Raw genomic sequence first — 27,541 nt, forward strand, 5'->3', positions numbered from 1 at the left:
TATCCGACAAGGAGTTGATAACAAGGATATACAAGGTACTAATTGAACTCCACAAGAAGAAAACACCCAACCCCATCAAAAAAATGGGGTGAGGAAATGAACAGAAACTTTCTCAAAGAAGAAATCCGAATGGCAAAAAGACACATGAGAAAATGCTCTACATCACTAATCACCAGGGAGATGCAGATCAAAACAACAATGAGATATCATTTCACACCACAGACACTAGCCCACATCCAAAGGAACAGAAGCAACTGGTGCTGGCGTGGATGTGGAGAAAGGGACCCTCCTTCACTGCTGGTGGGAATGCCGACTGGTCGAACCCTTTTGGAAAACAGTATGGACGATTCTCAAAAAATTAGAATTTGATCTCCATTTGACCCAGCAATACCACTCCTGGGAATATATCCCAGAGAGGCAAAAAAGTATAGTTGAAGTGACATCTGCACTTTTTTGTTCATTGAAGCACTCTTTACAAAAGCCAGAATCTGGCAAAAACCTGAGTGCCTGAGAACAGATGACTGGTTAAAGAAACTCTGATACATTTACACAATAGAGTACTATGTGGCTGTTAGAAAAGATGAAGTTATGAAATTTACATACAAGTGATACTACATGGAAAGTATCGTGTTAAGAAAATGAGTCAGAAAGAACGGGTTAGACACAGAAAAATTGCATTCATCTGGGGAACACAAAGTAACAAAATCGGAGACTAACACCCAGGATTGGCCAAGATTAGTACCAGGAATTTTGCTCCATGACTTGGAGGCCAGCCACATGTGCTAGGGAAAAAGGAAGCTCAGATAGAGAAGGGAGCACCAAATAAAGGGTGTTGGGAGGATTCTCCCAGGATGGGAGAAGCATGCTGAAAGTAGACTATAGATCAAACATGATTGCCACTCAGTGCCTCTCTTGCAAGCCACAGGACCCAAAAGGAGAGAGAGAGAGAACAAAAGGGAATGCCCTGCACAGAGGCAGGGTGGGATGGAGGGACGGGTGGTGGGAGGGATGCTGGGACCTGTGGTGGTGGAGGATGGGCACTGGTGGAGGGATGGGTACTTGATCATTGTATAACTGAAACCCAAGCACAAAAATTTGTAAGTTTATAACTGTACCTCACTAATTAAAAAAAATTTTTTTTAATTTTAAAAAAAAAAGAAAGGTTTTCATAGCCCAGCAGTTCCAAGTGTATTTAGATGTTATTTAATAACCAAATTGAACATCCATTTCTTGCAACAGATCTTACTAACTTCAGGTTTTTGTGGGTGGCATGTACAAATTACCCACCAACCACAAGATGTTTGCTCCTTGTTTTACAGTTCCCATAGGTACATCTCTGTGGGCTTGTGTATAACTCTCAGCAGCAGCAGTAACAGGAGTGCAACAAGGGTAACCCCTGCATCTGAGCGAGCACCCCTCCAAACAACCAAAATAAACAGAAACAACAAAACTGTTGTAAAAACAAACAACAACTCTCTTCTGTGATGGTTTTATATCAGTTAATGTATCCTTGTCCCTTTCTCTTAAATGGTTATGTCTCATGTCAAGGAGGGTCTGTGGAATGCATTGCACAAGCAGGCAGGTTGTATGTGCCTTATGCAAATCCTATGAAAATTGTTGTAAGACAACCAACTGGATAGGAATAAGGGACCAATTCAAGGAACTAATAAATAAGGGAATGATTAGAAGTTTTTTTTTCTCCAACTTCTCCCTCCTCATTTCTTTCAAAACACCCCTAGCTCACCACCCCACCCTCCTCTAGGAGTGATTGCCCTTATTGTTTTTAGGGATATAGGATGAAAGCCTATCCTCTGAAATTACTTCCTGCTGGAAATAGATACTGTTTTCTTTTATGGACTTTAGAGTGTTCCTCTTTGTTCTCTGCCAGAGTGGCATTGGAGGTGGCATTTAAGGATGGGTCAGGTTCTGAGAGGGTAGGTAAAATGAGCCATAGTAAATATTAGGTGAGTCCATCGGTTGAAGGAAGCAGACCCTTTTAGAATTCACAGACTCTGGGGAGACAAGTTTTGGTTGTAAACCAAGGGACAAATATTAATGACAAAAACTATTAGGATTATATTAAGATCATAGGTATATGATAGCAATAAAATAATAGAGAAATTATTTGCTTAAATGGGGTCCCCTTATATATAAGCATAAGCATGAGTAAGGATGATACCCACAAGTGAGGAGATGAGATCCCTGTTCATATATTACATGGGAGGCTTTGAAGAGATATTTTAGACTTTCTGGATGTTGATGTTATGTTGGTTTACTCTGCCCTTGGGATCAGCACTGTATCCAGGACCCTTGGTTTCCACTAATGAAGAGCCACCAAGTTAGAAAACTCTGCCTCCAAATAAAGGGGACCAGTCCATATCATCAACCAAGGATGATGGATCCAGTTCAGAATCCCAGGAAATGACAACTATGGAAGTAGAGAGAAGAGTTGGAAATGGGTTCTTTCAGAGGGCTTGTAATTCTAGTGAATGTGGTTCTCCTGGGTAATTAATCCCAAGGTGTCTGGGATTCAAAGAGGTTCCCAAGAGTGCACCTGGGCCTCAACTAGTACTTGCTGACCAAATTCTCTTAGAGCCTTTTTGAATGAACTGAGGGGAAGGGTAAGCCTTTGCAGTGAGAAATACTCCGAGTCAATAATAGGTCGGTGTGACTTCAAAGTCACATGGGACTTCAAAGAAGATAAGATACAAGCAAGTGGAAGGGGCAGTGTGCATTTGAAGGTAAGTCAGGGGAAATCCTGTCACCAATTTTGAGAAGTTATTTAACTAAGCTTTCTGATTTGTGTCTTTAAGACCTGATTTACTCTTTCTACCTTCCCTGATGATCGAGATCTCCAAGCAAACTATAAATAATAATTAATCCCCAGAGCTTTGGCCACCTTCTGGGTTATCTTTGCAGTGAAAGAGGGTTGTCACTTTGCAAGCTATAAAGTAACTAAATCTGGGAATTACTTTCTGAAGAAAGATCTTAGTTATATCTTGTACTCCTGGTAGGAAACACTTCCATCCATCCAGTAAAGGTGCCCTCTAAAATAAGCAAGTATTCGAACCCCACTTATGGGGAAACTGAGTAAAGTTCAATTCAGTTGCAATTGTCCCTTTCTGGGACATGTGCCATACCTTTGAGTCCTGGTAATGAACTTGGGAGGCTGAACTCCCTGTGGATTGTTGCAAGCATGGATTTCACAACTCTGACACGCAATATCCAAATATTTCAACGATTTTTCTGAGTAAAGACAAAACAACTGAGGATGCAGAGTTGTCCCTACTCAAAAGACATATAGGCCCTTAGTGCCCTGATACAGGAGATTGAAGCAAATTCAGAGTGTTATTCTTCCAGAGTCACCCATCCCCTCTCTTCATCTCCTCAATGCCCAAGACTGTTCCTCCTCCATATCGGAGAGATAGGTGTCTCTGAGATCTGATTGAGGCACCAAGGCCAAGTAAGTCTGTGCCAACAGCCTATATCTTTTCTACTTCCTTATCTGATGTTGCATCAATGACCCTGGTAATACATTATTGCAACCTGGCAGACAGATGTACAGTTTTGAGAAGTTTACAAATCTGAGAGTCATATTTTGTTATCTGTCAAAAATCTTCTTTCCTAAATCAAGGGGGTGGGGAAGAAGAGAATGGAAGTAATGGGTGAACAGGCACCAGGGCTTCAGTTATACCAGTAATATGGGTGAACAGTATAGCTACATACCCAAAACACAGACTCAACACTGAACACTTAAGATCTAAGTTGCAACCACTGGAATTTTGAAATATGTCTATCAAGTCAACAAGTGGAGATGGAGTGGGGATGGGAGTGGGGAGGGAAAATGGGAGCACTGGTGAAGGGAAGTTGGTACTGGTTGTGGAATTGGTGTTGAAATATTATGTGCCTAAAACTCAGTTGTGAACAACTTTGTGTATTGTAGTTCTTTAATAAGCACTGTAGCACTGTTCTCCCATTGTTCATCTATTTGCTCAAGCGGGCACCAGTAACGTCTCCATTGTGAGACTTGTTACTGTTTTTGGCATATAGAATATGCCACGGGTAGCTTGCCAGGCTCTGCCGCGTGGATAGGATACTGTTGGTAGCTTGCCGAGCTCTCCGAGAGGGACGGAGAAATCAAAACCGGGTCAGCCACGTGCAAGGCATATGCTCTACCCGCTGTGCTATTGCTCCAGCCCAGTTCTTTAATAAAGGGGGAAAAATTTAATCCCTAGCCTTCCAAATAAGAACAGCAGAGCATCTTTGGAATCTGTGAATACATTGACCAACCTGCCCTCTCTTAGTTCCAAGGCTCTAAGCAAGGCTATGAGTTCAGCTAGTAGGGCCATACATCCCACAGATAGAGCACCAGTGAGGGCAAATCTGAATTTCCAGTTTTGCAGGTGCCTTGTTCTACAAAGAGATAGCCACCTGTCATCAAAGTGATGTCTGGATTTTCCATGACATGTCAGGTATGCTGGCATAATTATGTTCAAGACCTTAGAGACAGAAGAATCCTAGTTGTGAGGAGAGCCTGGCATACAAAGTAATGTAACCAGATTTGAGGTCAGACACAGCTTTAGTGTCATGTCTGGATGTTCTAAAAGAAAAGCAGCATAACCAAGGAAATGACTGTCAGTCACCCAAAGTCACTCCTTGATTTCTAGGAGTGGCATTATTTGGTGAGGGGTGTAGATGATTAAGACCCCTCCCAAACAGAATTTAAAGGGCTTCTCTGCTAGCAAAGCTGTGGTCACTACTGCTCTTACACAACCAGGCCAGCCTTCTGCAACTGAATCTAGATTTTTGCACAAGTAAAGCACTAATCAATGCACTGTGCAGTGACTGAGTCAAGATTCCCCAAATTATACCTAACCTTTCAGAAACAGCTGGGAGGGTTTGTCAGATTGGTCAAGGCTTGTGCTGGGGCTTATGTCAAAACCTGTTTAGGGCTGGAAATGCAGCTCCCTATTCTTGTCCACAAAGAACAAAATGACATTTGCATTCTTTAGACTTTTATTCATGGGCTTGGATATTTACCCCCATATCCCAGGGTCCACAATCGACGATATACTAAGTCTCCAAAGATTCAGAGTTACTTTTTGGTTGTGAGTTTGGAGATGTCGAGGATAGCCTGAATTGCCTCTGGGTTTGGGGGGTTAAAATTACACCCAGGTATTTAACTTGTTGGTTGAGTGGGATCTGATTTCTTATGCCTTTATGTCCCCTTAAGACCAGAAAATTAAGGGTCTCAGCAGCATGCTTTCATCACCTTGTTTTGCTTTGTCTCATTTTGCTTTGGAGTCATACCTGGCAGTACTCAGGACTTACTCCTGGCTCTGCAGTCAGGAATCATGCCTGGCAGACCAGGATCGAACTCAGTTTGTTCAGGTTGAAGGCAAGTGCCCTACCCTCTGTACCATGACTTCGGCCCCAACATGACCTTTTTCAGTAGGTCGGCGGATTGTGATATTGGTAATAGGTAACACTGCATCTCTCTGTTGTGATCATTAATCTCTTATCATTTCCACATACTGGATAAACTTTCTTTCTTTTTGTTGCAATGGAATATTCCCAACTTTTACTCAGAACTTGTCCAAATATATGGGGTCTATCCTGAAAAGCCTGAAGTATAGTTCAGATGAGGTGTGTGGACAACTATCCCATGTCCCACTCAAAAACAAATAGGTATTAGGGATTTTCTACAGAAATGCAGAAGAATACATCTTTTAGACCCCAAACTATAAATCACTGGGGTGAGAGAGGAATGGATTGCAAGAGGATATACGGATTTGAGACTATTAGATGATTAAAAAAATCAGTGTCATTTATTACTTTTAAATTCTGTACCATTCTCCATTCCAACTTCGGGTTATCTTATCACCAAGGTTGGAAAGTTATATGGAGATTGGTAAGCTTTCTCCAAAGACCAGGAATCTATCCTGAACTAAATGATAAACCAAGAATATTTGGATCTTTCTTTGCTTTAGGTCTTCAAGGATATTGGTGTCTATTTGGGATGTAATTGAATTCCTTTAGCTAAATATACATTGGTTTTGCCTTTCAGGTTCTCCCTGGAGTGCCCCTTGCCCAGATGGCACTGTTCATTCCATCCAAATTCCCATCCTGGATTTGGACAAAAAGGGTGTCATACATGCATGCCTGAGAGAGACTGAAGCCTTTGTGTGTTTAAGAAAGTCCCTCCCCAAGAGATTATATGGAAAAAATTATCACCATAAAGGAATTTCCAAAAGATGGTCATTCCACAAACAGCAAAGGGGATAAGCATAGCATTGTGTCACCCATGGTTAAGAGTTGCAGGACAGAAAGTAGACTATAGACCAAACATGATTGCCACTCAATGCCTCTTTTGCAAACCACAACACCCAAAAGGAGAGAGAGAACAAAGGGGAATGCCCTGCCACAGAGGCAGGGTGGGATCGGGGGACGGGGGGGTGAGAGGGAGATATTGGGATCCGTGGTAGTGGGAAATGAGCACTGGTGGAGGGATGAGTATTTTATCATTGCATAATTGAAACCCAAGCTCAAAATTTGTAAGTCTACAACTATACCTCATGGTGTCTCACTAATAAATTTTTTTTTAAAAAGTCCTTTTCAGCATTAAAAAAAAAGAGTTGTAGGACAACAGGTCCACCCTGGGGCATTTAATCTGGAATTTCAGACAGTGCAAAGGAAATCAAAGTGTTGTTGGGAGGTCAATGCTTTATTACATGCACCGTCAGAGTCTTGGACAACACTTTCCTAATAATAAACAGAACAAAATGTCCCACAGCTACCGCCATGTAAGCTCATCTACCAGTCCACTTCCAATGACTCATAAATAAATCTCAAAAGAGATCAACCAGCCACAAAAATTTCTCCATACCTGGTCCCAGCTGAGACCGATCAGTTAAACACTTTGGATTTTCTGAAGTGTGCAGCCGCATTTACAGCCGTGTGATATCTCCTAACCCTACAGTACTAACATCCCAGAAGGAGTTGACCAGATTGGATGGGAATGTAACATAGAAGCCAATTCAGTTAGGCTAACAAAAGTATTAAAACACAGAAGGCTCAACTTGGAACAACAACAAGCTTAGTAAAGCCTCAGACAAGGACTTAATGTCCCCATGGTGAGATACAACAATTTTCACATAGTTTCTTCTATTGAAGTATTTTTGATCATTCCATTAGCCATTTAGTGATAACAAACAATATAAAATAAATGATTGTGGATTAGCTACAGGGGCAGGCTTGAGAGGTGGTTGGGAAAATGCGTACAATGGTGGAGGGAAGGCGACAGAGGTGGTGGGATTGGTGCTGAAATACTGAATGCCTGTAACCAATCATCATGAACAACTTTGCAAACCATGGCATTTAAATAAAGTGGGGGAAAAGTTAAAAGGAAATTTTTAAAAAGGAAAATGTCAGCTGGGGGCTCAAGGAAACACACTCTTCTCAGACTCCACAAGCATTCCAACAGTCATCTACTCACTTAAGGTCCCAAACCAACTATTTGTGTGAGGAAAAACCTTAATGTCACTATATTTCCTATAATAATACCCTTTTGGGACTCTTCACACATGCAACAACTTTCTTCTGCTACTGTTCCCTCAGTGTGAAAAGTAACATATTGCATATACAATGCCTTTAACACAGGGTGTCCAGTTTTCAGTGACATTTTCTAGCATGGGCATGACCAAGCTGGGAAGGTGCAGTCACCCTCAGGTTCAGTGCCCAGTCCAGTTTAAAGGGAGATATGGCCACCCATGTCTCCCACACAACCATAGACCATTGCATGGGACTGGTGAGATCATGTGTAGCAGGCCTAGGGCCCAGTTCATTCCATTCTTGCCCCACCCCTGCAGGCAGTTACAATGCCAAGCACAGCCCCCCTCCACCCCCTCTCTGCCCCCCCCCCCCGTTTCCTTCAGACAATGGGAATTGCATCTTAGAATCTCCACCCGCCTCATTCCTAAGCCATGACAAATGCAATAGCTGAGGCAGGTAATTCGTTCTGCTTACCTTAGAGCAGTTATAACCCTTGCTGCAGTAGCCCAAAATAGACTCCAGGCTCCTGTGGACAGATTGCAAGAACAGCACACCAACCACCAGATGTCTCCATGTTCCAGCTTTATAGTTTTTATAGTTCACATAGATACATATCTCTTATGTACATATTTTTAAGTTTGGGGAAGTTTTTTTGCAGGGGGAGTGGGGCTGGAGGATAGTGTAGGGGTTAGACACTTGCTTTGCACATGTTTTTGGCTGACCCCAGTTTGTTTTCTGACACCACATCTGGCCCCCTGAGCATTGCCAAGAGTGACCCAGACACAGAAGTAAGCTCTGAGCACAGCCAGAAACAAGCAAACAAAAAGAGTCTGACTTCTTTATTTAGCTTTATATAAGTATTTTTATTGAAGTAACATTGCACGGCAACATAACATAAGCTTCATGTATGCATCATTATAAATCAACAGCTGTATAGATTCATAAAAAGATAAGAAAATTTTCCATTTTAGAATATTAAAATTCTAGCAGTAGAAATCCTTCCCCCACCTTTTTTTAAATATACATCTTTAATGGAACCTCAGCAGTAGGATTCCAAAAAGAGCAGCATTTGCATCAGAGAAAGCAAGCCCCAAACACCGTCCCCGCAAAAAAGCCCACAAAAAAACCCCTAAAACCCCTATACTGACCTGAGCTTGTAGAAGTTATGTACCTCTGCCTTTTGTTATCTGATTGGTTACACGTTATATTGGTTACACAAAATGAGTGTTTGTGGAACTAACCAATCAGGTCACAGATGCCCTACATAAATAATGATTTTAAAGTTGGTCAGATAGCATAGATAGATACAGGATTGAACAGAGATCTTGTTTATTTGACCCCTCCCTCCTCACCTCCTCCATGACAAGTCTTGTCATTAAAACTTAAGTTAAATTTAAGATTTTAATATGTATTACTAGCCTATTCTTTAAGGGCTGTGTCTTACTTGATCACTCTACCTGGACAATGTAGGTTTAACCTGCTGTGTGACCTTGAGTAAAACGTTTTATTCGGTAAAGGGATACACATGAGAATCTTTCAGTGTATATATTGCAAACCATAATGCCCAAAAGGAAAGAGAGACAGAGAAAGAGAGAAAAAGAGAGAGAGAGAGAGAGAGAGAGAGAAAACAAAAGAGAAAAGTGCCTGTCCATAGAGGTGGGGATTGGGGGGAGGGGAAAACTGGAGACATTGGTGGTGGGAAATGTACACTGGTGAAGGGACGGGTGTTGGAACATTATATAACTGAAAACCAATCATAAACAACTTTGTAGCTATATCTCACTGTCATTCAATTAAAACAAGTATTTAAAAAATTTTTAAACTTGATCTTATATTAGCTTTTTTTATGGTTTCTGGGCCACATCCAGCTGTGCTCAGAATAATTCCTGACTCTGTGCTCATGAATCACTCCTGAAGGGCTCAGGGGACCATACTGGATGCAGGAAATTGAACCCCGGTCAGCCTTATGAAAGGCAAGTGCCCTCCCCACTGTACTATCTCTCCAGTCCCTGGAGTGAAACATTCAATTTCACTATGTCATCTATGAATGAAAGCAGCAATATCATCCACCAAAAGTGAGGCTCAGAGATTTTCAGGACTGGAAAGGGACCCAAGTGCAGTGCCAGCTCCCACAGCAGAGCAGGAGCCAGGACCTGAGGAGAGAAAGTTCATGGGGGCACCTGCCCTAGGTAAGGAAAGTGCAGGCTCCGCCTCCTTGCAGAGGTCAGGGGTGTAGGTTCCCCTCCTCTTGCACTACAGGAGTCTTGCACCTCAGCTTCTGGGAGAGGCTTAAGCAAGGGGGGGGGGGTGACTTAACATGATCTGAAAGATTCTCCCTCCTCCCAGCTCTCTCCCTTTCAAGGGATTCCAAGTGATGGAAATGAAGCCTCAAGTGGAACAGGTGGACTTGGCATATTTGTTCCCTGCAGGTTGAGATTGAGCCAACAGGGACTGTGCATGGGAAGCTCAGGGCAAAGCTGGAGAGAGAAGGGTGCTCAGTGTGATCAGTTAACCTTGATCCCTGTCTCCATGCTCCTAGAGTTCAGAGAGAGCAGGGAAAGAGACATGGAGATAGAGAGAGGGCAAGAGAGGAGGACATGCATCCAAGCCTGAGAGTGTCCAGTTCTGTGAAGACAAATCCTGAGGCAGGTTGGGCCAAAGGATCTTCTTTCTGTACCTGTCAAATCTCCCTCCCTATTCCCCTACCCTGGCTCTAAGTCTGCTCAGTTCTGTCTCCCTAGCAACACCATCTGGGGTATGTGATTAAAGGAAAGGAAGGGGACCAGATGATTATTGATCCTCCAAAGGCACAGACTGGGAGGTGGACACCCATGAACCTTATCACACAAACCCACCTCTGCACTTGAAGTTTTACAGATGCATACAAGCCCACACACATGCAAAAGTAGATGCAGAAGCACATGCAGAATGAGACACAGAAACACACTCCAGCAAACCCACTGACATGCGAACACCCCTTCACAATCAAAAATCATGTGAGCTGTGATAAATACCAGGAGGGGTGCTGGGAAGATCCGCTCAGGATGGGAGATGCATGCTGAAAGTAGACTCTAGACCGAACATGATTGCCACCCAATGCCTCTTCTGCAAACCACAGCACCCAAAAGGAGAGAACAAAAGGGAGTGCCCTGCCACAGAGGCAGGGTGGGATGGGGAATGGGAGGGTGGGAGGGATACTGGGATTGGTAGGGGTGGAGAATGGGCACTGGTGGTGAGATGGGTACTCGATCATTGTATAACTGAGACCCAAGCACAAAAACTTGTAAGTCTAAAACTGTATCTCATGGTGTTTCACAAAAATAAATAAATAAATAGTCAATCAGATTGAAAAAAAAAATCATGTGAGCACAGACACAGGACCAGGATAAGTAGAGAAAGACTTGCAGGAGTTAGTCCACACAAAGCTGGAACATAAAAGAAGTGTATCTATACCCACAGAAAAAGGCAGTGTGGTATGCATGTGAGTGTGCTTGCAACTGCATGTGCACACAGCATGGAATTTGTCATCTGCCAGCATCTAGGGAGAGAGAAGAAGGGAAAGGGAGTGAACAAGGTAGAGAGGCAGCATGCTATTGGGCTGCTGGAACAGGAAGTTTGTGTCCCTTAGGACTTTTTTCTAAGTTCAGGCTACTGGTTAATGATGAGAGGGAGGCGGGGTTTGGATGAAGTTACATAACAGGGCCTAGCAGCAGCTCATAAGAAGCCCTTCTCCTGGAAGCAGTGGAGAGAAAGACAGGTGACCAGGACCATGGAGCTCAGTGTCCTCCTCCTCCTGGCCGTCTTCGCGGGGCTCTTGCTGCTCATGGCCAGGGGCCACCCAAAAGCTCGTGGACGGCTCCCTCCTGGGCCCCGCCCCTTGCCCTTCTTGGGGAACCTTTTGCAGATGGACAGAAAAGGTCTTCTCAAATCCTTCCTGAAGGTGAGACACAGAAAGACGGGGTGCAGGGGAAACTTCCTCTCTCGGTCCACAGGAATCAATTATGGAAAGGACAGGGGTTTCCCTCCAGGCTTGGGGTGGCTGTACGGTGGTTGTTGATTAAGAGCCATGTGGAGGAGGCTGGTGATCAGAGCAGCGGCCCAGAAGCGTCCCTGTTCAATTGGAAGCCTATAGGCATTGTCCTTGGTGAGGGTAGGAGGGCAAGAAGTTACATTTGGGAGTGATCCACAGGTGTAGAATTTCACACTGCATTGCCAGCCTATCTCTGGGAAACTGCCCAAAACTAGAAGAGAGGGAAAATAGGGCCATTGCACCAATCAAGCAAGTGTCTCCAACAGCTTATTTCAAAGACTGTCCTAAGGCTGTGACAAAATGCTAGGTTGATGAGAAGCAACTCCCAGTGGAGATATTTCATTGATAAGCAGTAATGTAGGGATAGGCTAGCTAATACTGTGGCCTTTATTGCATGGTTTTGTGGGCACAATTTCATACATCACGATCTACTTCTTCATTAACAACACACCCCACCCCATACACACTCTAACCCCCTGCATAATAAGGGTGCAGGCTCTAAATACAACATGGTTTTGTTTCTCCATTCTCTACTTCCAGACAAGGTGATCCCGCTATGAATCTGGGACTTGTCTTTCCTCTGATTAGATTGTTTTCATTTTTATTTCAATTTAAAAGAACAAGTGCTATCATTAAGATGTTCACAATAATGTTAAAGTCTATGGTTCTGACATACTGCTATCACCTCTCACTACTGCTGAAGTCTTCCATTCCCTCCACCAATGTCCTTGTGTTTCTTTTTCTAGTTTGTTTTTTTTTTTGGAGGGGGGTTGGGTGGGGGTAGCATATCCAGCAATGTTCAGGGCTTACTCCTGGATCTTCACTGAGGGATCACTCCTAAGGGTGCTCTGGGGATTGAACCAGGGTTGGCTGCATGCAAGGAAAGCACTTTACCTGCTGTACTAACTCTCTGACCCCTCTAGTTAACCTTTTGGCACAAGAGAGTGCTCCTTTTGGTTTTGAATTAAGAAAGAATTCTATCCCCAATGTGAGATCCTGGGTACATATCATTTTTAGTTGTACTAGTTCTTGGTGTACTACAAGGGTATAGCACTTAGTTGTCAACTCAGAAAGTTTTTTCCTTTGCATAGGGAATCTACCATCATGACAGTAACTTCACAGGTTTCTTTCACAGTGACCTGATCCTCTGGATCTCAAGTTCTCACCTTCTTAGCTGTGAGGACAGGCGAGGCTCAACCTTGGGAAGGCCCTTTGTGCTCATCCCACAGCAGGAGTTTTACAAGGAGAAGACAGGAGCCTGTGTAGATGTTTCTTCAGCAGTTCCTCCTACATCAGAACAGCAGGAAGTTTGGGCTGTCAGGCCCCCTGGGAATTTGCTGAAAATGATTCACTCCTACCCCTAACACATTTCCTTGGGCATTTGTGAGTTCCTCCTTTTCCTAGCCTCTGCAAGGATCCTGTAGAAGACAGATTGACAGAGAGACAGAGACAAAGAGAAAGAGATGGGGGGAAGGGAGTAAAAGAGGGGGAGATAGTGGGAGATGGAGAAGAGAAGTAAGATGTTTTTGGAATCAAACAGAGATATGTTTGGGACCAACTGTTTCTCAATAAGCCCATTTTCTTTACTGTAGAATGAGGCAGTATTGGTAAGAATGTGCATCTCCTAAATTGCCGTAAGCAGGCTAAGGAGAAAGCGCCATGGCTGGAGTGCAGACTTTGCATGTAGGAACCCCAGGTTCAATCCCCCAATGCATGTTAACCCCGAGTACGGAACCAGGAGTAGCCCCCACGTAAAGCTGAGTGTGATCCCAAAACAACAAAAGTTTGCTATCAGGACTCAAGGTTCCATTGTAACCCAGTGTAGAGCAAATGTTCATTAAATAGCAACGACTTTATCTCTTTTTGTTTGTTTTGGGGCCCGCAACCAGTGGTGCTCAGGAACCACTGGCAGGGTTCAGGAGACCATATGGGATGCTGAGGACAGAACTTGGGTCTGCCATATGCAAGGCTGTATTATTGCTCCAGTCCCAAATAGCAACGACTTTGAATCACTGCTGCATTTACTTGGTCACTCAATAATAGTTTCCAGGACACCTTCTGTGTGTTGTGGAATATTGTAGGCATTGATGATGGATATATAAAATAAATAAAAAAGGAAATATTAAGTAGACATGGGATTCACTCAAATAAATCCATGTCAGCGGCTTGAGAAATAGCACAGCTGGTAAGCAGCTTGCTTTCCCATGCACCTGGCCCAGGGTTCCAACCCCTGCATCCCAAATGGTCCCCTAAGGAAGCACTGGGGATTTGGAGTAGGTTTGGGGTAATTGGTTAATACACTGTTTATTTGGGATTTCATTGACTTCAAGTGTTGTAGTGGCAGAGGAGTAAAAACAGGGAGAGCAGTGATGAGTCTTTCAGAAATTAATGTAAAGGATTTTTGTTTGTTTGAGTGCCACACCTAGCTGTGCTCAGGGCTAACTCCTGGCTCTGCACTAGGGATCACTTCTGGTGTGGCTCAGAATCATATAGAAAGCCAAAGATCAAACCCAGGTTCGTTGTGAGCAAGGCAAATGCCCTACTTGCTATACTATTGCTCCGGTCCCATTGCATAAAACATTTTAAATTAAACTTTCTAATGATTTTAAGTTAGCTCTTTTTTCAGGGGTAGAGGGGCTCACCTACCTGACCATGATCAGGGGACAATGTGGTGCCAGGACTCAAACCTCTAGTACTCCAGCGTTCAAACATGTGCTCAGTTCACTGAGATATATCTTTGTTCTCCTTAAATCACTATTTTATCAATGTGGAATAATGCTCCCCAAAAGCACAATTCATGAGTTCATCAGTGAATTTTCTCAAACACTCCTGTAGTTAAAGTTGTTATGACTCAAAGCCCCCTGCATTTTCTTTGCACTGGCTGCCCTACTGCTAGTCCTGATCCCAGTAACTTGTAGTATCTGTTTTGTATTCCTTGTAGTAAAATTCTGATGCATGGATGCTTTTGTACTTTTTTGCTGACACTTCATATCACTGTGAATTTTTCAGATTATTGGTTGCAGTAGTTCTGTTTCATTGTTCCATGACCTTATCCCCCAGAATGAACACATCACTAGTTTAATCTCTGTGTTGCTGAGCGTGTCATCAACAAGCTTCTGTGAATTGACTTTTCCTGGATACACATGTATATATTTTTGTCATTCACATAGCGATGTTGCTTAGTCACCAATCACTTTAGAAGATATGGTCATGTGTTCTGTGTTTTGAGAAACCAAAGGCTGTAATTGCAGAAACCTAGTCTATCACACACCTAGGCTCCATGGTGCAATTTTATGGGAATGGTGTCATGTGTGTGATTCCTCGTTGACTGAAACACAGAGAAGCTGTTTCCTGACTGTGGTGCTGAACAGATTCTTAAAGGTTGGTCTGATGCTGTGATTGTCCAGATTTCATGACACCTTAACAGAGTCCTATATCTTCAATCTGTCTGCCAAAGATGGTTCAGGATTGTGCTCCAGGGAAGACATTAAGATGCAGGCTTTTGTTTGGCTCATAGGATGCTGATTCTTTAGCTGAGATGTCAGAGAGATGTGACTAGAGACAAGGTTATGAACAAGGGTGATATTAAAAACGTTGAACTTTTTTCTTTTCTCTTGTTTCTCTCCTTTTTCTTTATATATAGATATAGATATAGATATATATTAGTAGTAGTAGTAGTGAAACACCATGAGGTACAGTTGTAGACTTACAAACTTTCATTCTTGGGTTTCAGTTATACAATGATCAAGTACCCATTCCTCAACCAGTGCCCATTCTCCACCACCAATGAATCTAGTAGCCCTCCCACCCCCTCCATTCCCCCCACCCCGCCCCACGTCTGTGGCAGGGCATTCCCTTTTGCTCTCTCTTTCCTTTAGGGTGTTGTGGTTTGCAATAGAGGTATTGAGTGGCCATCTTGTTTGGCCTATAGTCTACTTTTAGCACGCATCTCGCATCCCGAGCGAGAGTCCTCCAAACACCCTTTACTTGGTGTTCCCTTCTCTATCTGAGCTGCCCTTTCCCCTAGCATATGCGGCTGGCCTCCAAGCCATGGAGTGAACCTCCTGGTACTTATCTCAGCTGTTCTTGGGTGTTCATCTCCCATTCTGTTACTTTATATTCCCCAGATGAGTGCAGCCTTTCTATGTCTGTCCTTCTCTTTCTGACTCATTTCACTTAGCATAATACTTTCCATGTAGAACCATTTGTTTGAAAATTTCATGACTGAATCATTTCTAACAGCTGCATACTATTCCATTGTGTAGATGTACCAAAGTTTCTTTAACCAGTCATCTGTTCTCCGGCACTCGGGATTTTTCCAGATTTTGGCTATTGTGAACAGTGCAGCAATGAACATACAAGTGCAGATGTCATTTCAACTATACTTTTTTGCCTCTCCAGGATATATTCCCAGGATTGGTATTGCTGGGTCAAATGGGAGTTCAATTTCTAATTTTTGAGAATCGTTCATATTGTTTTCCAAAAGGGCTGAACCAGTTGACATTTCCACCAGCAGTGAAGGAGAGTCCCTTTCTCCCCACATCCATGCCAACACCAGTTGCTTTTGTTCTTTTGGATGTGGGCCAGTCTCTGTGGTGTGAGATGATATCTCATTGTTGTTTTGATCTGCATCTCCCTGATTATCAGTGACGAAGAGCATTTTCTCATGTGCCTTTTAGCCATTTGGATTTCTTCTTTGAGAAACTTTCTGTGCATTTCATTACCCCATTTTTTGATGGGTAGAATGTTTTCTTGTGGAATTCAACCAGTGCTTTGTATATCCTTGATATCAACCCCATATCGGATGGGTATTGGGTGAATATCCTTCTTCCCCATACTGTAGATTGTCTTTGTAATTTGGTCATTGTGTCTTTTGCGGTGCAGGAGCTTCTTACTTTAATATAGTCCCGTTTGTTTATCTCTGTTTCCACTTGGTTGGTCAGTGACATGTCATCTTTGAAAATGCCGAAATGTTGAACTTTTGTGTGCCAAGGGCACTGGTTATTATGTCTGGGTTAGGACAATGGCAATCTTTGTGGCAGAGACATGTATTAGTCTATGCATTGTAGTGGTTAAACAACTGAGGTAACCACAGTGGTACAGACTAATACAATAATAGATGTGATGTGCTTGGCAGATCCGAGACCAGTACGGCGATGTGTTCACTGTATATCTGGGACCAAGGCCCGTGGTCATGCTCTGTGGGACAGAAGCCATCCGGGAGGCTTTGGTGGACAATGCTGATGGTTTCTCCGGCAGAGGGACAATTGCTGTGATAGATCCAATATTCCAGGGATATGGTAAGGACCTTGAAGGTGTCATAAATGATTTTTAGAATGGTAATTGGTAAGGGGGAGTTGGAAATGGGAGATAAGGGAGTACTGAGGGATCCAGAGCCTCCTTTTAACATCTTTCGTAACCTATGTTGTTGCTGTTTTCATCAACAGGTGTTGTCTTTGCCAATGGGGAACGTTGGAAGGTCCTTCGGAGATTCTCTCTGGCCACCATGAGGGACTTTGGGATGGGTAAACGAACTGTGGAGGAGAGAATCCAGGAGGAGGCTCAGTGTATGGTGGAGGAACTTCGGAATACCAAGGGTGAGCACCGGGGGAGGTGAGAGCAGAACGAACTGAGATACAAACACAGAGATATATGCAGGGTGCATAGTAAAATAAAGAGAAGTGTAGTTGTCAATGAAGGGAAGTAATGAGACAAGGACTGATCTCAGAGATTGCCAGACCTGGGGACAGAGAGAAAGTTGGAGAGGACCAAGCAATCCAGAAGAGGTGGTGCTGATGGTGCTAAGACGTAAGCTTAGATGTTAGTTCACTCCCTACTTTGCTCAGGCACACCAGCTCATTGTTAAATTACATCTATGGGAAGCAGAAATAGGACTTCAAAGAAAACTTCCAGAGAGAAAGGAAGAAAAGCAGAGACATGATGTGGGTTTTTCTTTCTGGGAAAAAGCGTAGTGAGTACAGAGAGCAGTGGAAGGGGCCATCCAGTACAAGGAGTACTTCCAGCGGCTTTTGGATTCTCCCCAAATGAGTATTCTTGAGCCACAGAGGTCACGTGGTCCTTTTCCCTGGCAACTTGAGGAGATCAGCACAGAGTGTGAAGGGACTGGAGAGGCAGAAACACTGGAGTAAGAGGAATAGGTACAGAAAGAGCTAGAGGCAATGTGCTCAGAGACAGAAAAGAAAAGACAGAAATGGAAGAACCAAAGATAAGGATTTGCAGAGTCCAGGGGAGAGGAAAAGCAGAAAAGTTAAGGACACTGAAGACAGAGACAGAAAAGACATTGCTGGGGAACAGGGGAAACCCAGGTGTGAGGCTGCACCTCCTTTGCTTTCTGGGCTCACAGTGCCCTCTGTTCCCATATGAGCCTGGCTGGAGTGAGCTGACATCAGTCAACAAGGGAAGCTCTGTTCCCTGAAGACCCACAATCCCAAAGGTGGAGAGACAGAGGGAAGGTGTGTGATAGTTAAGGTTCGAGGAGAGCTGTGTTTTTAAAGATTGAGCATGACAGGGGCCAAAATCATAACACAGTATATAGAGCACTTACTTTGCACATGAATGACCTGGGTTCTATCTCTGGAATCCCATAGGCAGGAGTGATTCCTGAGTATAGAGCCAGGAGTCAGCCCTGAGCCCTGCTGGCTGTGGCTCCAAATCAATAATAAAATAGATTGAACATGATCATTGGAAAACTATATTCCCACCCTTGAGACTTCATTCTTCCAGCTCCCAGAGCCAGAGCAGAGGCACCAGCTGGAGATCCAGGACACTACTGCTAATTATTGACTGCCAAATCTGCAGTCGGTCTCCAGTGATAAGCAGCTGTGTAACACCTCAATTGCTTCCAAGGCAGGAGGATGCTGAGAGCTCTGGTGCACATCTGTGCAATGGGCGTACCAGCAGCCTGGCGCCTTCTTCACAGATGTGGTGAGGATGAGAAGGGACTAGATATGACACTTATTGGAGATGGTCTCACACATAACATGGGCTCCTGAGTGTCCCTGTTTTTGTGCTGTTTTCTGACCCTTCACTGGGAAAAACAGGACAGTGACAAAGTAGTGAGCAGAAGCCTGGGATCCCTAGGCCTTTGAGTGAGTGTCCAGGAACCTGTGTACCTTTCCTCCCAGGAGCCCTCCAGGATCCCACCTTCTTCTTCCACTCCATCACTGCCAACATCATCTGCTCCATCGTCTTCGGGGAACGTTTCTCCTACCGAGATCCCCAGTTCCTACGCCTGCTGGATCTGTTCTTCCAAACCTTCGCCCTCATCAGCTCCTTCTCCAGCCAGGTTGGGAGAAGGGAGGGGGAGTGGGAATGAGGTGGACACCCAGGGCAAGGGTTGGGGAAGTTCTGCTTGGACTGTAGAATTCAGTAGAGGGCTGGAAGAAGGCAAGGATCACAGACAAATAGGAGAAGGAGGGGTGCAGAAACCAGAGGCAAGGAAGATGGTGAGATCGGGTGAGAGACCAAGCAAATGACAGGGTGAAGTGGTGAGGTGGGAAGAGAAAATCAGCGAGACAGACAGACAATGAGATGAAGGCTTGGAAGGTAAAGAAAGAAGGATGAAACAAAGGGAAGAAGATGAGAGAAAATGTTCTTGAGAGAGTGGAAAAGAAAGAGTTCAAGAGTGAAACTTTTGGGGCTGGAGGGATAGCGCAGTGGGGAGGCTGTTTGCCTTGCACACAGCTGACACTGGCTCAATCTCCAGCATCCCATATAGTCCCCCAAACACTGCCAGGAGTAATTCCTGAGTGAAAATTCAGGAGTAATCTCTGAGCATCACTAGCTGTGACCCAAAAATACAGAAAAAAAGAGTAAGATTTTCATGCTTAAATAGGTCAAGTGCCTAATAGAGGCAGCAGACACACAGCAAGATGACCAGAAAGTGAGACATACAGATATGAGAAAAAGAAAGAAGCTCAAGGTGGAGAACCATGAAAATACACAGGATGAGCATGGAAGATTAGGAAAGAGGGGAAATACAAGAAGGAGATGAAACCAGTGTCAAAGGGAAAGAGAGATATGGAGAGAAATAGAGAGGCAGAGGGGTACAGTGAAAGACTCAGGGGCAGAGATCCTGGAAAAGTGTTGGGACCAAAAGGTCTACTCCCCCCTGTGACTTGCTATCTCAGACACAGAAGGCTCTAGATTATCTCTCCCCACAGGTGTTTGAGCTCTTCTCTGGCTTCTTGAAGTACTTCCCTGGCTCACACAGGCAGATCTTTAGAAACCTTCAGGAAATCAATGACTTCATTGGCCACAGTGTGGAGAAGCACCGCGAGACTCTGGACTGCACGGCTCCCCGCGACTTCATCGATACCTACCTGATACGCATGGACAAAGTGCGGAGAGGGATGGGAGGGAAGGGAGGAAAAGATGGGTGAGAAGGGAAGGGAATCAAGTGCAAGGCTGGGGAGGAGCAGTATGGAAGAACATGGGATGGTTAGGGGAGATTAGAGAAAGGGAGAGTAGTAGGATATCAGGGGGAGAAGAGAGAGAGAGAGAGAAAGGAGAGAGAGATCAGAGATATAGTACAGTGGGTAGGGTGCTTGCCTTACATGCAGCCAACCCAGGTTCAATCCCCAAAATCCCATATGATCCTTGAGCACTGCCATGAGTAATTCCTGAGTGCAGAGTCAGGAGTTACCCCCTGAGCATTGCTGGATGTGTCCCCAAAGTAATACAAAATAAAACTAAAAAATAGAGAGAAAGAGAATACAGAACAAGGGGTAAAAGAACAACTGTTGAGTTGGTGGAGGGACCCTCAGAGGAGAAAGAGGGGCTTGAAGAGAAAGAAAACAAACACACCAAAGAGGGAGAAAGGCTAAAACAGAACCCAAGAGAGACTCAGACACACAGAATAGAGAAAAATGGGTGAGATGCTGTCAGACAAGGGACAGATGGGGATTCCCAGAGATGTTTGTGTGTACACATGAGGCTCCAGGTTCCCCTGACTAAAACTTTTTTCTCTGGACGCAGGAGAAGTCTGACCCCAATACTGAATTCCATCACAAGAACCTCATTATCACTACACTCTCGCTCTTCTTCGCTGGCACGGAGACCACTAGCACCACTCTCCGCTATGGATTCCTGCTCATGCTCAAATACCCACACATCAGAGGTGGGCAGAATGGGGGCCACTAATGAAGGTTGGTCCTCTGACCTCTCTTTGAGCTGTAGAAGTAAGACTATGAGGTACTGCAAGAATGAGACATGTATCTCTCTGACTAGGAGCACTGCAGGTTCTGAACAAGCCTCCAAACATCTCACAGTTCTGAGAAGATGGATGTTGATGTTCTCCCACTTTTTACTTCCATTACTTAAAAATCAACTTATCTTTGTTTCCTTCTTCCCTCCTTTTATACAACCTCCATCCATCTGCTCACTCTTTTGTATAGGTGGTGTGTGTGTGAGTAGGTTTGTTATTTTGGGGTCACACCCACTGGTGCACAGGTTTATTCCCAACTCTGCACTAAGATATCACTGCTGTCAGGTCTGGGGGACCATATGGGATGCCATGAATAGAACCGGGGTCAGCAGCATACAAAGCAAGCACCCTACCCACTGTACCCACTGGCCCCTGTAGATCATTTTTTTGGTCATTAACTTACCTCTCTGCCCCTTGATTCTGTCATCTATGGGTTATTCAAAGTTATAGGCTTCCACTCATTTGTTTGGATTACAGGATTTGTCAACTAATGTTTCATGAATGAGCAATGTGTTATTGATCCAGCCAAATGTTGTCTCTCCTATGATTAAGGTTTACCCCTTATTCCTTCCACCTTTCACTTCTTACTTATTCCACCCATATTTCACTTCATCTCTTTCTTCATTTTGCATTTCACAACTCACTCATTTGTGAATCATTGCTCTAGTCATTGATCATTCAATTCATTCATGAAGTATCCTTAATTTACTAATTACTTTTACTAATTAGTTGTTTTTCACTGTATTCCTCTCATAAGTAAATCATTTATAAGATTTATTATTTGATTGAACTCATGTTGTTATCTCTTTAACTCACCTTTTGATTGCTAAGTATGTATATTTATCTATTGATTTGAAATTGATATATTTTTCATTTGGGCCACATTCAGTGTTACTCAGGGACTACTCCTGGATCTGTGCTCAAAGTCATATCCAGCAGGACTCAGGAATTCTGTAGGTGCCAGGCATTTAATTAGGCATCCCACATACATAGTATATGCTCATATCATTAATCTTTCTCTCTGACCCCTGTTTACTAATCTTTCTATATATAAGATATGCTCAGATCATTAATCTATCTCCTGGCCCTCTTTCACTAATCTTTCCATACATAAGTGTATTTCTATTTATTCACTTATTTATCAAATTGTTTATGTATTAATCTATAGGCACCTTTCATTATTATATTCCTGATGACAGTACCTTATCTACAATATAAACACAATAGATCCCTTTCTACTCATTTTAAAGAGAAGTTTTTGGAGGTTCATGGTTTTAAATTCTTAATCTGAAATTCTGTGAAAAAATGGAGAGTACATGTCATACACATGTATTATCTGTGCATGTGAGAAGAAAACATGTAACACTCATTAGGTTTCATAGGGTGAGAATTCTTGCTGCTTCCCCCCCCCCCCCCCCACTGCTGCCTCTGTACCAAGCTGGCTGCCAAGGAAGTCAACCAGGATGTAAGCTAAGAGTTTTTCTGGTTCAGTGGTGCATGTAGCACTGTAGCACTGTCCTCCCATCATTCATCGATTTGCTCGAGCGGGCCCAGTAACGTCTCCATTTTGAGACTTGTTGTTACTGTGTTTGGCATATTGAGTATGTCACAGATAGCTTTCCAGGCTCTGCCATGCAGGCAAGATACTCTTGGTAGCTTGCCAGTCTCTCCGAGAGAGGCGGAGGAATCAAACCAAGCTCAGCTGGGCTGGCTGTGCGCAAGGCAAACACCCTACCACTGTGAAGCTATTAAAAACTGCCAGAGGACAATTACCTTGCTGAAATGCCTCTTTAAAATGTGACTCATTGGCTCCTGCTCTGCATGCAGAGAGAGTCCAGAAGGAGATTGATCGAGTGATTGGCTCACACCGTACTCCCGCCCTCAATGACCGAGCCAACATGCCATACACCGATGCCGTCATCCATGAGATTCAGAGATTCGGGGACCTCCTCCCCATCGGAGTACCGCACATTGTAACCAAAGATACACACTTCCGAGGGTACATCATCCCAAAGGTGAGGTTTGCCTGGGGTCCTGAATCTCCTATGTGGTCATCCTGGGCTCTCTTACTTTCCCAAATTAAGTCCTTCATACCAAAGTTAGTCCTTGTCAGTGTTGCTTGTTTTGTTTAGTTTGGTTTGATTTGAGGCTACACCTGGCAGTGCTCAAGGGCTGACTCCTGGATCTGAGCTCAAGGGTCATTCCTGGCCAGCTTTATCATGAAGATGTTTTTGCACCCCCAAGCACGAAATGAGGGACAGGATAACATTATCTTTTGATCATGTGACCTTCCCTCAGGGTACTGAAGTATTTCCCATCCTGAACTCTGCTCTCAATGACCCACAATACTTCAAGAAACCAGAAACCTTCAACCCTGACCATTTTCTGGATGCCAATGGGACTTTGAAGAAGAATGACGCTTTCATGCCCTTTTCTATAGGTAAGATGGACCATGCTCTAGATCCTAGATACCAGGGTGCCCAGTCATCTTGAGATAATCAAGCCGAGGCCTTTGTTTATTGAGCAGTTATTATCAGTTAGTAGCAGTAGCAATTAGTGCCACTTTACTGACACTATCCCTCTCATCTTCTACAACCTGGAGGGAACTTGAGAAGTGAGATTATACCCCAAAGGTATGACTTATAGACCAGGGAATGCATTTCAAACTGTTGACACTGCAGTATACAGTATCCACTGAATATTACTCTGAGACCAGTACTCTATCGGAAGTTAAAGCCAATGTACTGGACAGTGTCCAAGAGCTGTATAGGTCTTTTCCCAGGACTTTTACAGTCTAGCAGAGAGGATAGACATTTATTATCTGGCATCAAAAGAATGTTCTCATTAAAGAAATGAATGGTTGAAGTGTGTTTCGAACAGGTGCACACAAATCAATTGCTTGGAGGGACAGTTACTTTTGCTCTAAGGAATAATGATTGTGGAAAGGGACTTCAGGGACTTTGGGAGCAATCAGAAAACCAGTGAGGTAAAGCTTCCCTGAATTGAAACTCTTGGCTAAATATGAGAGCGGATGCCATCAGCCACTGGAAAGAGCACGGTCGACAGAGAACAGCAGGGCAAAGCCTGAAGGTGGGGACAGCCTGGTGCATCAGAGAAATATGCCAGCGTATTGGGGCTCTGCAGGATCTCAACAGAGTCCTTGAGTAATACTGAATGTGCCCCAAATTTAAAAGTTAGCTTTTTAACTTTTCTTCGTGTCCATTCTCCATTCCTAGCCCCATACATTGGAAACCCTACTGCCCAGGAATCTCATCCTTTAGGAGAAAGGAAGGCCATTAAACAAGTCTTTAGATTTCATCAGTCATGTCAATGACTCAGGGCCCCGGGGTCTGCCTAGTGCTGTGGCTGCCTCCCTCATTTGATCTTGCATGAGAGTGAAGGAAGAGCATGTTGGAACAGGAGTGGAGTCCTTCCTACCATTTTCATAGGGAGGCAGAGGGAAAATTAAGGACCGAGAGAGACAGAAAATGTGAACAAGAGGGCAGAGAAACATATGGAGAGAAGGGGTTGGAAATAAGGTTAGAAGAGATAGAATGTACACAGATCAACAGAGAGAGAGAAAGTGAGAGAGGGAGAGAGGGACAGAGAGAGTTGCAGGCAGAATCAGATCCAGATAGACTAAAACAAGAAGCCAGTTGGAAGAAAACAAAGAAGAGAGTGTGGAGGGAGTATCCTGTAGCAGATACAGACAGAGAAGGGTGGGGGCATCAGGCTGGTCTTGGGCAGAAAGATAAATCAAGACAAATGTGTTAGACTCAAGGAGATACTAGAGGAGTGTCCAAGAGGAAAGCCCCAGAGTCTGCACAATGCCTCCACATAGGCTCACAGCATCCAAAGCTCTGAAATACCTAGACAAAGTCTGGACTCCCATATTTGAAAGGCCTTCCCCCCAGGTCATCAGTTTATAAAGTAAAGTAGGAATAAAGGTAAAAGTCACCCTTTATGCTCCTTGCTCTCCACATCTACTGTGTGGGGAAAGTTTCCTTTCCACCTCAGAGAATCTAACAGAAGTTGTAGTCTGCTGCCAAAATTCTCTGCCACATTTGAGGGGTTTTTTGTTTGTTTTTGTTTTTGTTTTGTTTGTTTATTTTTGTTTTTGTTGTTTTAGAACTTTGAAGCATGTGTCTCTGGGACTGAGCAGGAGCCAACCCAGATACAAATTAGTGTCAGACCTAGTGTTAGCAACATGCCCTTTCTATAGCTAGAGACAAACACACAACAAGTACACCTCCAGGATTCTTCATCCCACCCAAGCCAGTGTCATTATTTCTATTTTATTTTTTGCTTTGGGGACACACCTGGAAGTGCTCAAGGTTTTCTCCTGGCTCTGTGCTTAGGGATCACATCCAGCAGGGCTCAGGGATCATATATGGTGCTGGGGTTTGAACCCAGGTCAGCTACAAACAAGACAAGTGCCTTACCCCCTATACTATCACTCTGACCCCTGGGTCTGTGTTATTCTAAGAATCTTTAACAGTGTTGACTACTTAACCTCACAATATCTTTTTAAGGTAGGTATAGTCTTCTACATTAGAAAGGAAGAACACTAAAGTACTAAGTCCTTAATAAACACACAGCCCCACGTGTGAATGGGGCCATACACACAGGTGCACTTGCACCAATGTTCAGCTAGGAGTCTTTATACCCTAAGAAACATCGAACCCTTCAGAATCTTAAGGAAACTACACATATTCTCCTGGGGAAATGTATGTGGCAAAGCTATCCAGAGGTCACACCTGATTTCAGGGCTGCAGGAGAGAGCAACCCCAGATGAATCTGTTGCAGCAGCCACAAAGTTCGTATTTTCAGAAGCAGAGCATGTGTGTTGCCCCCTTGCCTACATCATTGACCCTCTGTGCCCACAGGGAAGCGTATTTGTCTTGGAGAAGGCATCGCCCGTGCAGAATTATTCCTCTTCTTCACCACCATCCTGCAGAACTTCACTCTGGCTACCAACATGGCCCCTGAGGACATCGACCTCACCCCCATGGAGTGTGGTGTGGGCAAACTGCCCCCAATATACAAGATCCGCTTCCTGCCCCGCTGAGGAGACTGAGGAAAGGGGCTCCAAGAGGGCTGGGATTAGGGTCCTTCCTTCTGCAAAAAGTGTCCCCTGCCTCTCTCCATGTCTTCCTTCTTCAGAGATCTCACTACAAGCCAGTATCTTTCTCCCTCCTCCGTGGCTGCCTCCATGAGGAATTCCTTCCTCATGCAGATTCATCGTTTGGCTCCTATGTGGAATTAGAAAGATGCATTCCTTTCCTCTGTTAACAGAATTCCAGAATGAGTGCATAGAGTGAAACAAGGCTAACCATAAGAAATTTGGCTCTAGATGCCTGCAGTTCTGTGCCCATCCCCCGGTTCACAGCTCCTCTAATGACTTCTCCCTTGAATCATTCAGTCTCTATATATCCGTTCCTTACACTCCACGATCTGCATTTACATGATCCCATCTCTATCCTCTTTCCAACGACAATCATGTATGATGAACACACCCTTTCATGGACAAGTAAACAGAGTTTGGACCATGAAGTATTGTTTGGGGGCGGGGGGGGGGAGAATCACGTGGTTAGAGAGTCGAGGAGTGAAAAAAATGACTCTATTCACCTAGCTCTGGAACTCAAATTCCTCCCAATCACTCTCTCAACTCCCCTTTTTGCACTTATATTTTACAAAGAATATGACATTCACATAACATAACATGAATCATTGTGAAATGGATCTACTTAGTAGTATTTAATTCACTTACCTGTTTGACAGACACTATCACGCTACTTTGTCACCACAGAAGAAAATCCTTTCTCCATCAACAATCTCTCCCCATTGTCTCAGTCCCCTAGCCAGCGCTAATTTGCTTTCTGTCACAGTGGATGGGCTCTTCTGGATATTTCCTAGAAATGGAAACATAAAATATGTGATCTTGGTGTTTGTCTTCCTTGTCTTGGCATAATATTTTCAAGGCTCTTCCACACTGTGTACCATGGTTGTATCCTACCTCCACCCCAAGCTCCATTCTCATACATACTTCCTCTCGCTGCCCCTCCCCTTGATGAAAGAGCACCCTCAATCCACAGCCCATCAACATGTGTAATTCTAAACTGGCATCTTGAACTCCCTGTTAGCCCATGGGATTCAATAAGCTCCCAAGACCGTCATCCTTGATGAGTTGGGAAACCATTGTATGTCAGTTGTGACTTGCATCATCAGGATCCACAAGGTCTTTTCAAACTTCTCCTTTACCTCAAGACCAGTTCTATGGTCTATTTTATTTTGCGTGTCATATATACAGCAGAGTTTCCTGCATAGCACATTCTACCGCCACACCCTTCGTCAGTGTCAGCTTCCCTCTGTGGGCTTCTTTGTTTGCTTTACTTCTACTGTCTGTGCTTAGGGCTTACTCCTGGCACAGTGCTCAGGGATCATTCCTGGTAGTGCTCAGTGGGTCTGATGTGGAGTATCAAACCTGGATTAGCAGCATACAAGGCAAGTACTGTACCCTTGTGCTATCTGTCTGACCCCAAACTAATCCATGAAGGCATACTTCCGATGTTGCTTTTTCCTGTGCTCTTGATTCCCGGAATAGTTTGTAGCACATGACAGGTGTTTAAAGGACAAAGTAGGGGCTGGAGCAATAGCACAGCTGGTAGGGCATTTGCCTTGCACACGGCCGACCTGGGTTCGATTCCCAGAATCCCATATGGTCCCCCAAGCAC

At 44.0% G+C, this 27,541-nt stretch overlaps 1 protein-coding gene across 1 annotated transcript; it reads left to right on the top strand.

Moving 5' to 3' along the window:
• Nucleotides 1–11,288: 11,288 nt before the first annotated feature.
• Nucleotides 11,289–26,759, top strand: LOC130044119 (cytochrome P450 2B11-like). Its single transcript, XM_056136714.1, has 9 exons — nt 11,289–11,491; nt 16,719–16,881; nt 17,029–17,178; nt 18,727–18,887; nt 19,765–19,941; nt 20,579–20,720; nt 22,635–22,822; nt 23,106–23,247; nt 25,694–26,759. Exons 1-9 carry the CDS (start codon nt 11,321–11,323, stop codon nt 25,873–25,875), a joined length of 1,476 nt encoding a protein of 491 aa, XP_055992689.1. The 5' UTR covers nt 11,289–11,320; the 3' UTR covers nt 25,876–26,759.
• Nucleotides 26,760–27,541: the final 782 nt, after the last annotated feature.

The sequence above is a fragment of the Sorex fumeus genome, unplaced genomic scaffold, assembly GCF_029834395.1.
Source record: "Sorex fumeus unplaced genomic scaffold, SorFum_2.1 ptg000122l, whole genome shotgun sequence".
NCBI lineage: Eukaryota > Metazoa > Chordata > Mammalia > Eulipotyphla > Soricidae > Sorex > Sorex fumeus.